Source organism: Nicotiana attenuata, unplaced genomic scaffold (assembly GCF_001879085.1).
Source record: "Nicotiana attenuata strain UT unplaced genomic scaffold, NIATTr2, whole genome shotgun sequence".
Taxonomy (NCBI): domain Eukaryota; kingdom Viridiplantae; phylum Streptophyta; class Magnoliopsida; order Solanales; family Solanaceae; genus Nicotiana; species Nicotiana attenuata.
In genome coordinates this window covers 1-13,018 of record NW_017676992.1, presented here as the reverse complement: position 1 = coordinate 13,018, position 13,018 = coordinate 1, and the positions used below count along the sequence as shown (strand labels likewise).

The 13,018-nt window shown below is 39.7% G+C and overlaps 1 protein-coding gene across 1 annotated transcript; it reads right to left on the bottom strand.

Annotated features, from left to right (window-relative positions):
- Positions 1-9,798: 9,798 nt before the first annotated feature.
- Positions 9,799-12,518, bottom strand: LOC109221281 (DEAD-box ATP-dependent RNA helicase 57-like). Its single transcript, XM_019385745.1, has 6 exons — positions 12,489-12,518; positions 12,071-12,220; positions 11,906-11,986; positions 11,581-11,813; positions 10,934-11,128; positions 9,799-10,732 (listed from the first exon to the last, which is right to left on the bottom strand). The coding sequence occupies exons 1-6, from the start codon at positions 12,516-12,518 to the stop codon at positions 10,636-10,638; spliced, it is 786 nt and encodes a 261-aa protein (XP_019241290.1). The 3' UTR covers positions 9,799-10,635.
- Positions 12,519-13,018: the final 500 nt, after the last annotated feature.

The following is a 13,018-nucleotide window of genomic DNA, read 5'->3' as shown; positions in this document are numbered from 1 at the left end:
CAGTCATGCAATTAACAGGGAGAAGTACTCATAGAACAGCAGGAATTAAAGGTCGGAACAATGAATCAACGCAGGAGTTGCAGAGAACACATAGATGCATAGTCAAGTAGCAAAGAAACAACCCAAAATACCTAGGGTTTCATCAATACTCGTTAAAATAACATAAAATCAGAAGATAATAGCTTAAACACAGTAGAGACGTTAAAAATTATAGGAAACCTTTCTGAAAACAGGGTCAAGAAACCCTAGTTTCAAATAGGAGACAAAGATGCTTAAAACTTGATTATTTGTAAAGATCGAGTAAAGAAAGGTTTAAAACATGAAGGAATGGGTCACAAATCGTTAAAATACAGATGATTTTTTAAGAGACTTGGGTCGAGGTTAGGGTTTCCTGAGAAAACAGAGGAAGTAGAGATAACCTGGCCGTGAAACTCAGGAACCATGGTGATTAGAACACCATCTAGTCAAAACTCGCCGGAGAAAGGCCGGAAACAAACCAGGCGAAGCTTCAGTGACTGACTTGTATGGCGGAGGCTTCTGGGGTCTCAAGTATAGAGGGAATCGGCGAGATAGGGTTTCATGGCGGCTGGTGGTCGAAAGAGGTGAGGCTGGAGGTGGCCGGAGAGATGGTGAAGGTCATCGGAGAAGAAGAACCAGAAGGTTCTAGAGAGAAGGGGGAGAAGAAGAGACGAAGTAAAGAGAGAGACTGTCTCGAAGACTGAGGGGTCGAGGGGGGGTAGTTAGATTTATGATCAACGGCTCAGATTAAATCGGGGTTGGGCCGGGTTATATTAGGGATTGGGCTGGGGTGAGTTTAATTGGGTATTGGGTCAACTAAATCTGATAGAGGTGTGGCCAAACTTGGCTAAAATTGAAATAATAAAGGGTTGTTTATTAAATAGCCAATTTTCCCTTTTTTTATTATTTTATAAAATGGTTAAAAAGATTTTAAAACAAATTAAAGGTACTGAACTTAATTAATAACGTATAAATATTAATCCAAAAATACTAAAAATGATTTTATAATCGTAAAATGNAAATGGAATTGAATAGATTTGGGCCATTTGGAGTCGGATACTCGTGGCAAGAGCGTGGTTTCTAGTTGATTTGAGCCGGTTCGAGGTAAGTGGCTTGTCTAACCTTGTGTCGGGGACTTCCCCTTAGGATTGGTATATTTGGTAACTGAATTGCCTTGTGCGTGAGGTGATGGGCGCGTACTTGTGCAAAATTATTGGAAATCTGGTTTTTCTTGAAGTATTCATTAGCATATTTCTTTTCCTGCTTTATTATGCTTGTAAATTTAGCATGTTGTTAGTTAGAAAAGCATGTTTGGTTGCCTTAAATTGCATATTTTCTTAAATTGCCTTGATTGCATTATGTGAAGCATGTTAGGCTAGGATTACTTGTTGCCTTGATATGAAATTTCCATTTCTGAATATCTTCTTGCTTTTGCTGTGTGTTTACATTGGGACTATGGATGTGGGATTCCGGTAGCTCCCCCTTGTCTGTTTACTTTGGGACTGCGGGTTCGATTCCCGATAGATCCCCCTGCACATTTACTTTGGGACTGCGGGTTCGATTCCCGATAGATCCCCCCTGCACATTTATATTTGGGGACTACGGATCGAGATTTTCGGTAGATCCCCCGCGCATTGATAGATGGACTACGGGACGGAAATCCCGGGAGATCCACTGGATAGTTGTGATTGGGACCTCAAGACGGTATCCTGGAAGGTGCCCCGGTTGTTACTACTATGTTGAGCTGTATTTCTTTCCGTTGTTTGTTTGTCTCTGTCCTAGCTGTTGCTGTTCTTTCAATTCTATGTCATTCCCTACTGTTGCACTTATTTATACTGTTTTAATTATACTGTTAACCCTTATATATTATTTGATCTCAGTAGGGCTCTGACCTTCCTCGTCACTACCTGACCGAGGTTAGGCTTGGCACTTACTGAGTACCGTTGTGGTGTACTCATGCCTCTTCTGCGCATGTTTTTCATGTGCAGATCCAGGTACTTCTTCTCAGGCCTACTATCTTTGAGGGAGGCGACTACTTAGAGACTTCGAGGTACATCTGCCGCGTCTGCAGACCAAGGAGTCCCTTTCTATTCCTGCCTTTTTAGTATTTAGCCTTCTGTACTTTCTGATTTTATTAGACAAATTCCGGAGTTAGAGCTATGTAGTATTTCTCTTTTCTTAGCTTGTGATTCTTGGGTTTCCGGGTCTTGGATTGGATATTGGTTTTGAGATTTACATATGGGTGTGCCGAGCGGCCATTTAAAACACTATTAATGCTTTATTCCTGTAAATTTATTTTACTTCCACAAGTTTAGTTATTTTTTCGTAAATTTTAGGCTTACCTAGTCATAGAGTCTAGGTGCCGTCACGACGGTTCACGGAGGGCGAACTGGGATCGTGACAGTGGTGTATTGCACTGCAGATACTATAACGACCCGGCCGGTCATTTCCTGAGTTACAACCCCGTTTTCCCCATTTCTGCTTCCTTGTGTGTTGTTCAGCTGTATTTTATCATATCGTGTTGGGTGTGTTGTGTTCGGAGTGGTCTTAGGGTGGAATGAGACACTTAGTCTCTTAAGTTGGTTATTCAGTCGGAATAGTTAACTGGAAGTTAACTTGTGGGTAAATGATCTCGGAATTGGGTTTTATGGTTCGGATAGCTTCATTTGGTGATTTGGGACTTAGGAGCGTGTTCGGAATGTAATTTGGAGGTCCGTGGTAGATTTAGGATTGAATTGGCGAAAATGGAAATTTGGCGTTTTCCAGTCGGCAATGGAAATCTTGATATCGGGTTCAGAATGGAATTCCAAAAATTGGAGTAGGTCCGTTGTGTCATTTGTGACGTGTGTGCAAAATTTCAGGTCATTCGGCTGAGGTTTGATAGGTTTTGGCATCATTTGCGAAATTCGGAAGTTTGGAATCCTTAGGCTTGAATCCGAGGGTGATTTTGTGTTTCGATGTTGTTTTTGGGTGTTCCAAAGGTTGGAATCAGTTTGAATGGTGTTATGTGACTTGTTGGCATGTTTGGTTAAGGTCCCGAGGGCCTCGGGATGAATTTGGGTGGTTGACGGGAAGTTTGACTTTGAGTTGATGCTGCTGATTTTTGCTGCTTCTGTCATTTCCGCACCTGCGGATTGGGGACTGCGGGTGCGAAGCCGCAAAAGCGATATGGAGATCGCATATGTGGAGTTTTGGCCTTCAGGGGAAGAACCACAGATGCGGTTATTTGGACGCATTTGCGGCACCGCAGGTGCGGTGCCTGGGGCGCAGATGCGGTCCTGGACGTTTAAGTGGAAACCGCAGGTGCGGTTGCTTGGACCGCAGAAGCGGGTGTGCAGGTGCGAGATTTGGACCGCAGATGCGGATGTTCTGGGCAGAAAGTATATAAGCTTCCTTTCACAAATTTCAGTCATTCTTCCACCATTTTCGGACGATTTTGGAGCTCCAAGCCGTGATTTCAAGAGGGAATCGAGGAATTTAAGTGAGGTAAGCTACTTGGATTTGTATTTCGTGTTTGTGATGATTTTTCCACTATCTAATCATGAAATTAGTGGGGAATTTGGGGTGAAGTTGAAGGATTAGGGCTTGAGTTGGAGAGCTTTGATTGGGGATTTGAGGGGCCATTTGAGGTCCGGTTTTAATGATTATGGTATGAATAAAATCGGGAGTGAAAGTAGTTTCTAGTTTTGCGATTCTTGTTGGATAAAGAGACGTGGGCCCGGGGGCCGAGTTTGAGTCGAATTCGGGATTTTTGATCTAATTTGATAATTTTCGTGTGGAATTCATTCCTTTAGCGTATATTGATGATAATATACTAATTTTGGTTAGATTCGGAGCATTTGGAGGCCGAGTCGAGAGGCAAGGGCATCGCAGGTTAGAGTGTTGTCCGGTTTGAGGTAAGTAATGACTCTAAATCTTGTCCTGAGGGTATGAACCCCGGATTTCACATCGTTTCACTATTATGAGGTGACGCGCATGCTAGATGACGAGCGTGGGGGCGTGCACTGTTGGGGATTGTGACTTGGTCCGTCCCGTAGCGACTATTAAGCTGCGTATTTGACTGGAAACTATCCGATACTTATGTATTTTAGAAAATATTACTATGTTGTGGGCTGAATGCCATATTTGGGCCTCGTGCCAAGCTGTTTGGACCCTGAGGGGATTTTACTACTATTCCTCACTGTTTTGATTTAATAACCTGTACTCAGTCATACTATGTTTTACTGATTTCATAACTCAGTCTTATTTACTCTGATTTGATGCATAAAATGATATTTTGGGCTGAGCACCCTGTTTTACTGTTAGCCCGAGTGGCTTGAGAGGTTTCTGACTAAGTGAGGCAGAGGGCTTGTGTTGTGAGGATATCATGGGATTGGGCTGCGCGCCGCAGCATGTTGTAATGATTTGTGATACATGAGAGGCCGAGGGCCGGATTTATTATGCCACGAGATGGCTTGTTATAGCGCTTGGGCTGTAGGAGCCCTTCCGGAGTCTGTACACCCCCAGTGAGCGCGGGTACCCAGAGTGAGTGATATGATGTTGCCCGAGGGGCTATTCTTGATACATGTTGTGCCCGAGGGACTGATTACGAGTGATTGTGAGGTTGCCCGAGGGGCTGGTTCTGATTGATATTATGCCCGAGGGGCGGTTTATGATACATGTTATACCCGAGGGGTTATTTATGATTTTCATCATATTTACTCTATACTTCATTGAATCCCTGTTGAAGCTTTTAGAAAGACATTTTTCAAAGGATTTTTACTAAAATTGGATTTTAATGAGATGATTTGATTTATATACTGTTTTGGGAATATACTGTACTTACTGTGGTGTTATGATGTAGATTATGTGTTTTCTTACTGCTCAGTCTTTATTTACTTTTATTACTTACTGAGTTGGCGTACTCACATTACTCCCTGCACCTTGTGTGCAGATCCAGGAGTTGCGGGTCATGATAGCGAGCGCTGATCTTTGATCCAGCGGGTCATTCGGAGTCGTCAAGGTAGCTACATGGCGTTCGCAACCTTACTCTTCTCCCTCTTATCTTCCTTAGATTATATTGGCGTTTTCCAGACTGTGATAGTCTTCGTTGTATTCAGACGGTCCTTAATAGATGATCACGGCCAACCCTGCACTACTATTAAGTAGTGAGAGAGGTCAAAGCAGCTTTTACCTGATTTAGGGTCGGGATCGAATTCCACAGAGAGCTAGATATTGGAGTCGGGTATCTATCTAATTTAGAGTTGTGTGTTTGCTCCAAATTGCACTTCTAAACATTTTTGGGTTTTTGTTTAAGTTCTAATTTTATCAACTACGAAGCTAATTTAATCTAGAATAAGTTATGAATAGGATATTACAGGTTTTTCAAATGGTTAAAAGGCACTAGGGTAGTGACTTTCGCCTAGGTGGTCAATTGACGGATTCTTGAATCCAAAGCTAGATTGACACATTTGGGGAGTATGATATACCCATTGCTCGATTCTACCCACTCTATACCTCTCGGTAGTTCGAGTGATTTTGCCCAAATTGACTTTCTCAAGACCAATTGGGTATACAAATTTGCACAAGCAATTGAGGATCAAGTCGGGTATTACGATCTCTCTGTTTAACCCTTTAATTGGGGCTATCAATTCTCTTGAGTACGCCCCAATTCCTTGTTGGACTAATTCTAGAGACTTAGGCTCTCCTTCTCGAGAAGAGCAAAAGTCAACTAAACACAAACTAGTGTTTGCAATCACTAATTTTGCAATTAAACATGGAACTAGCCCAAATATCAAACACCCATAGTCAATCAAGCTCTAAAATACAAGACCCATCAATTACCCACACTAGGGTTGAGCCACAACCCTAGCTGATGGGTCTAGCTACTCATAATTAGAGAAAGAAACAAAGAAATAGATGAAGAAAAATTCATATTAATTAATTGCTAAGATAAACTAGAAGACTCAATGTTGAAATGAAGATAGAATTGCCCAAAATAGCTAAAGAAACGGAAGTCACGAGCGCAGCTACCAGCTAAATCTATCTGCTTGACCTAAAAATGGAAAATAAGCTATTTATACTAATCTGACAATTCTGGATAAAAATACCCCTGCGGGGTTAGTGCGGACCGCACAAAATGGTGTGCGGCCGCACTAGGGCTCTGAACTTGAAGATCTAACTCTCTGAACTCGGGCACTGCGGACCGCAGAGAATGGACTGCGGCCGCGGAGACTTCTAGTGCGGTCTGCATAAAATGGAGCGTGGACCGCATTGGCTTGACACTTGGAATTTGTAGCTCTCTGATTCTTCTCACTGCGGACCGCACGAAATCGAGTGCGGCCACATTGATCTCAGTGCGGACCGCACAAAATCCTAGTGCGGCTGCATTGCCTTTGTGCCTGAATGTCATGCTCTCTGAACCTCACAGTGCGGACCGCACAGAATGTAGTGCGGCCGCACCGGCCTTGTTTTGCCTGAGCTTTGTCTTGTCTTGGTACTTGTGCAAGTTTCACTCCTTTTTGAGCCGATCTTTGACATCTTGTCACTTTGTTGATCAAACCCGCAATCAAGCACAACTTGTGAGCCTTTGGGACTATTTTGTACACATTTCTAATCAAAACTTAAGCGATAAGGAGTATAAAATGTATCAAAATACCTGGTTATCAACTCCCCCAAACTTAAGCTTTTGCTTGTCCTCTAGCAAACAAAATAAGACCCACCCCTTAAGAGAACATCCAAGAAAATTTCAGCTGTCCTAAAGTAACCTCATCCAGCATCAATTGGGACTAACAATTGCCCTCAATACAAATGAATCATTAACACTTTTACTCTTTGAAACTCCATGGATTAAGAGGTCGTTTGGTAGCTGGTTAGAAGAAAGGTTATTCATGTATAAGGGGTAACATAACTTATACCATGTTTGGTAGGCAATCGTTATTTTGCATAATATTCTGCATAACTAATACCATGTTTGGTTGATATTTTTCAATTATGCATAAATAATACATGTATAAGTTATGAGTCAATCTGTGTATTATTTTATGCAGGGTAGAAGATGGAATAACTAATACATGCATTAGTAATACATGGATAAAATACTGAAATGACAAATTTACCCCTATAACTTTACACATAAAGCTTCCTTATTTCTCTGCCAACCCGTCAACAGGTTTCACTTGCTTTCACTTGCCAACTATATACCTTGTCTTCTCTCATTTTTAAAGAACAAACTAGCAAAAGCAAACTGGAGAAGCCACTAGAAAATGGAAATACCAAAACTAAGAAGTGAAAATCAAATATGTCTAAACTTCACATAGTTCAGTAGTATGACGAAGAAGTGAAAGTAACACCCAAAGTTCCTAACTAAATTGTTTCCTACATAAATGGAAAGAGAGAAAAAACAATGCAAAAGAAGGCCAGGGGTATAGTTGTAAACAAGCATTTTACTTTAAAATTTATATAATGTATATCAATTTCTAATACAACAAACCAAACATTCAAAAAAATAATCTCTGCATAACTAATACCTGCATAACTAATCCCTGCATTACTTATCCCTGCATAACTAATCCCTGCATAACTAATACATGTATAACTAATACCTGCATAACTCTAACCGGCAACCAAACGACCCCTTAGAGGTCGTTTGGTAGCTGGTTAGAAGAAAGGTTATTCATGTATAAGGGGTAACATAACTTATACCATGTTTGGTAGGCAATAGTTATTTTGTATAAAATTCTGCATAACTAATACCATGTTTGGTTGACATTTTTCAATTATGCATAAATAATATATGTATAAGTTATGAGTCAATCTGTGTATTATTTTATGCGGGGTAGAAGATGGAATAACTAATACATGTATTAGTAATACATGGATAAAATACTGAAATGACAAATTTACCCCTATCACTTTACACATAAGGCTTCCTTATTTCTCTGCCAACCCGTCAACAGGTTTCACTTGCTTTCACTTGCCAACTATATACCTTGTCTTCTCTCATTTTTAAAGAACAAACTAGCAAAAGCAAACTGGAGAAGCCACTAGAAAATGGAAATACCAAAACTAAGAAGTGAAAATCAAATATGTCTAAACTTCACATAGTTCAGTAGTATGACGAAGAAGTGAAAGTAACACCCAAAGTTCCTAACTAAATTGTTTCCTACATAAATGGAAAGAGAGAAAAAACAATGCAAAAGAAGGCCAGGGGTATAGTTGTAAACAAGCATTTTACTTTAAAATTTATATAATGTATATCAATTTCTAATACAACAAACCAAACATTCAAAAAAATAATCTCTGCATAACTAATACCTGCATAACTAATCCCTGCATTACTTATCCCTGCATAACTAATCCCTGCATAACTAATACATGTATAACTAATACCTGCATAACTCTAACCGGCAACCAAACGACCCCTAAGTGTATTATAAAGGTACTTTATAGGCCAAAAGAAAATATTTGTACCTTAAAACATATATGTTTAGCTCTCTTAGCTTTTTGGTGTAAAAATGAAAATGTACAAGTAGATAGGATGGTTAATTTCCTCAGTTCTTTTCACATGTAGATAGTGCACCAAGATGCATTTTGTTGGGGTTATACTACTTATTCATTGCACTCTCTGGGTGCTATTCTTTAATAAAATTATCATTACAAAAAAAAAAAGGAAGAAAAAGAAGAAGCACCAAGAAGGTACTGTTCATAAGTTTACAGAGAATTCTAAGGTGAATCCCTTCCTATTCTTAAAGGGATTCTATAAGATCTATCATTTGCTTCAGCTATGTTTACAAAGTTCTGTTTACACAAAAAGTGCTTCTGAATAAATTTTTCCCTTTGTTTTCAAAGCATCTGTCATTTCTCTCTCCAAATAGTTCACCTTATACATGCAAGAATAGTATACCACCAGTCCTTCTGCTTCTCCTTCCTTTAATGTTCCATCTCTTCAAAATTTCACAGTATCTCTAGGCATATTCCATTTAAGCCCCAGCATATTAAGGAACAGCTGCGACAATTGATCGGTAACATGACAATGCAAGATGGATGATTGACATTATTCTCAGATTCTTTTCCACAAATGTAAGGGGTATTTGTTTTCCATATTCTTCCCCAAGGCCACAATAGCACCAGTACTAAAGCGTAAACTGCTCATTTTTCCTTCCCCGTGATATGGCATGATGAGCCCAAGTTACGGCAGCTCCGGATGGGGTAAAACAGTAAGTCTGAATAGATCAGGGAATACATCTTTTAAGGGAGCATACCCAACCCAGTTATCATCCCAAAAAGCAATCCTCTTCCATCACCCACTACAAATCCAATATTACCGACAAAGTTTTGCCAAAAATCTCTAATACTCCATAAACCCACCCGGATATGCTGTAGTCATTACTTTCTTAGTCCAAAAACCTTGAGACCCATACTTTACACTGATTACTTCCTTCCATAGTGCATGTTCTTCTGAAGTGAATCTCCACGACTGTTTCATCATTAAGGTGCAGTTATATTGTCTTAAATTTCTGATTCCTAAAACCCCTTCCTTCTTGTTAAGTGTGAATGAATTCCATTTCACAAAATGGGAAGTTCTATCATCTCTCGCCCTGCCAAAGAAAATCCCTTCTTAGTTTGTCCAACCTCTTCTCCACTTTGTTAAGGGAAATAAGGACATCACACATGTGGGAAGGGCATCAAGGACACTGTTTATCAGCACCAACCCCAACAACAACAACAACCAACCCAGTATAATCCCACAACACCAACCCCCCCCCCCCCCCAAAAAAAAAAAAGAAAAAATAAACTTTTCACCTTGCCAACCTCTTTTCACATCTTTCTAAAACTCCCTGCCAAAGTCAAGAGCTGTATTCCTAGATCCAGCTGCGGTAATCCAACACTCTTTTTAAACTTTATGTTTTTTGAGCAGACATAGCATACCGCGTCATATAGACAACTGGATGAACTTTGTTTTAAGCAATACAATTTTTAGGCCTTTTTAGTGTATAACTCGTGTATACGGGGATGTTATTCCTTTTAAGGTAATAATAATCCTTTTCCTATCAAACGAAAAAATGACTCGCTTACATAACAGTAGATGGTAGCAGAATGGTAATCTAAAAGCAGCAAAGAAAGAAAGAGTTTCATATAGTGTGAGGAAAAGGAAAGAAAAATGTACAAATCATCAAACATTGAGATCCTCAAAATATTCAGCAAAACTATGGCTGCAAACCAAGTCGTGTCAGTTAGCGCCCATCTTCTGGGAATGTAAAGATCAAATCAGCAGGGGAAAAAATCATGAAAAGACAGAGAGGCACATAATGACCGCACAATATACTAGAGTACTTCAAATGTGATAATTAGACAGCAAACGTAATATCCATATGCAAATCACTCATGTAAAATTTGTTGTGCAAGTTATAATTATGGTCCTGGCCTTGTTGTTGTTATTTACTTGTTCCTATTCTTCCTCTCGAGCCGAGGGTCTTTCCTCCAGCGTAGGTGTAAGGTCTGCGTACACATTACTCTCCCTAGACCCCACTTGTGGGATCCCACTGGGTTGTTGTAAGTTATAATTATGGTGGAGGCGACCTTCAATCACTGCAAAAGAGGTATACAACCAATTCAGATAACTAAGCAAAATGAGGATCATACCTCTGCAAAGCTTTGACGAAGAGCTAGAAGTTTTCCTTCTTCACTCCCAACGAATACCAACTTTTGCTTTATTGTTTCTGAAGCAGAATTTCTGCAGAAATGCAAAGCCACCAAGTAAGCATTCGCCAACACAGAGAGACAGAAATAGGAGAGAAAGGACGGAAGAGGCAGACGATTTTTCTTCTTCTTCTTCACCAAGAAACAACAGAAAAAAAGTGTACAAACAGCCCAAAATAATCGTTCACTTCACTGCAGTTTTAAATACATCTGCCAAAAGCCTATTAGTACTTACTTCCTACCAATAATGACTCGAACAGCATCATGCATTATTGTACGCGCTCTGTCTTCAACTATATCAGGTAACGTAGCACTGAACAACGACCGAAGAATTGAAGGATTTGTGCACGCATTCACCACAAAATCAACCTGCTCTAGCAAGCCAGGCTCAAAAAGCTTATCAGATTCATCTAAGACAAGAAATTCAACCCTGCACCCAAAAGGAGTTGGTGAAAAGGCATACTAATGCTGATTAAAAATGGACTATATTTAGCACCAAATTCTAAATAGCAACATTTTATATGTCTACACAGTAAAAGCCAAGGCATATACTCCTCTACATCTAATTCGGCATGCAAATATTCAAATCTCAGTGTGATTGTGCAAATATAGTAGTAAAACAAAGAGAAAATCTTTGAAATCCTTGCATATCTACACTAGACCCTGAGCTTCACCAATTGGTTTTTATTATGAATTACAGTTCAAATTATGCATTCATCCTGGGATCTACCATTTCATCGCCCTCTAGAATCTTATTTAACAAGACTCCAGACTGATCTAATATCAAGAAGATTAAACTTTGAAATGCCGACACTAGCACATGGGAGTTTGACCACTAGAAAATAAGGAACATACCTACTTTTTTATCAGAGAGGAACATACCTACTTAAATCAAGCTTTCCTTTGCGGATAGCAAACTGTAAGCGCAATGGTGTCGAGATGAGTATATCACATCGCAATTTAGAAAAGTCTCCACTTTTAGCGAGCTTTTTAGTCATCAACCTGATGTAGAACTTCTTCCCTTTAGCCAACTTTCTGCATTCTCTTGTAGTCTGAGCAGCTAACTCTTTTGTAGGGGAAATAATTACAGCTCGGACACCATCATTTGAAGTATCCTGATCAAGAAAGATGGCTGTCAGATGTCCAACAACTTCTCATAGAAAATGATATTGATCACAAAATATCATAACAATGCCAATATATATACCTTGAGTTTCACAAGTATTGGAAAGACAAAAGCAAATGTTTTTCCAGAACCGGTAGGTGCACAAGCAAAGCATTCCCGTCCCTTATGAAAGTCAAACATGATAAAAGACTGTTAAAGGAAAAACAAGAAAGATATATATAGTGGCGGAATCAAGGAAGATCATACAGATAAGAGGACTGGAATAGCCTGTCTTTGGATTGGTGTTGGTTCTTTAAATCCCAGTTCTGCCAGGTTGCGTAATAGATATAATCGACATTTATATCTGTATAACCATATACAAACAGAACATTGGTAAAAGAGAGGACAGAGGGAAAGTCAAGTGCAGGCAACAACAAATAGACTGATAAACACAGAGAAAGCAACTTGCTCATCACAACAAATTTTGTGTATAGGGTTAGTAGATAGTCGAGCATTCTTGTATTCTATTATTCTTAGACGGGAAAAGGTCCAAAATTGCCCCTGTACTATGGTATATTGTTTACTTCTGCCACCCGTTATACTTTTCGTCCAAATCTATCCCTACCGTTAATCAACTTTTAAAAATTGCCCCTAACCCTAACGGATCTCCACCGTGGCAACTGACCCCCTCAATTTTCTCCATATCAGCTGCCATGTCAGCTCCAAGTCACTTGACCCTAACTCTCTCTCATTTTTCAAGACCTCACAGCCCCCATCTTTTAAAAATAACAAAAAAGGGACCCAAAATCTCGAAGCTTTTTGTGCGTTAGGCAGCTCAGTGGAAGCTTCATTAGAATCATTACTTTACTCTCCCACTTACAGTAGTTATTATTTTATTCAATTTAATGATGCTCTGTTCTTATACCATATCTATATAGTATTAAATTTTGTGGAATTGTCTTTTTGTTCACACTCCAATATTGACCAAAGACTCAAAAATCAACTCATAACCCCCCCCCCCCCTTCATTTTTTCCGACCACCATGATCACCGGATTGTTCACCGGAATGCAGTTCATACTGCTACTAAACTTCATACCCATTTTGGTATATTCACAATCTCCGGCCACCAATAATGAACGTGATATTCTACTGAAGATAAAGCGTCAATGGAGAAACCCATTATCACTCAAGCTCATGGAACTCTACTTCCTCGC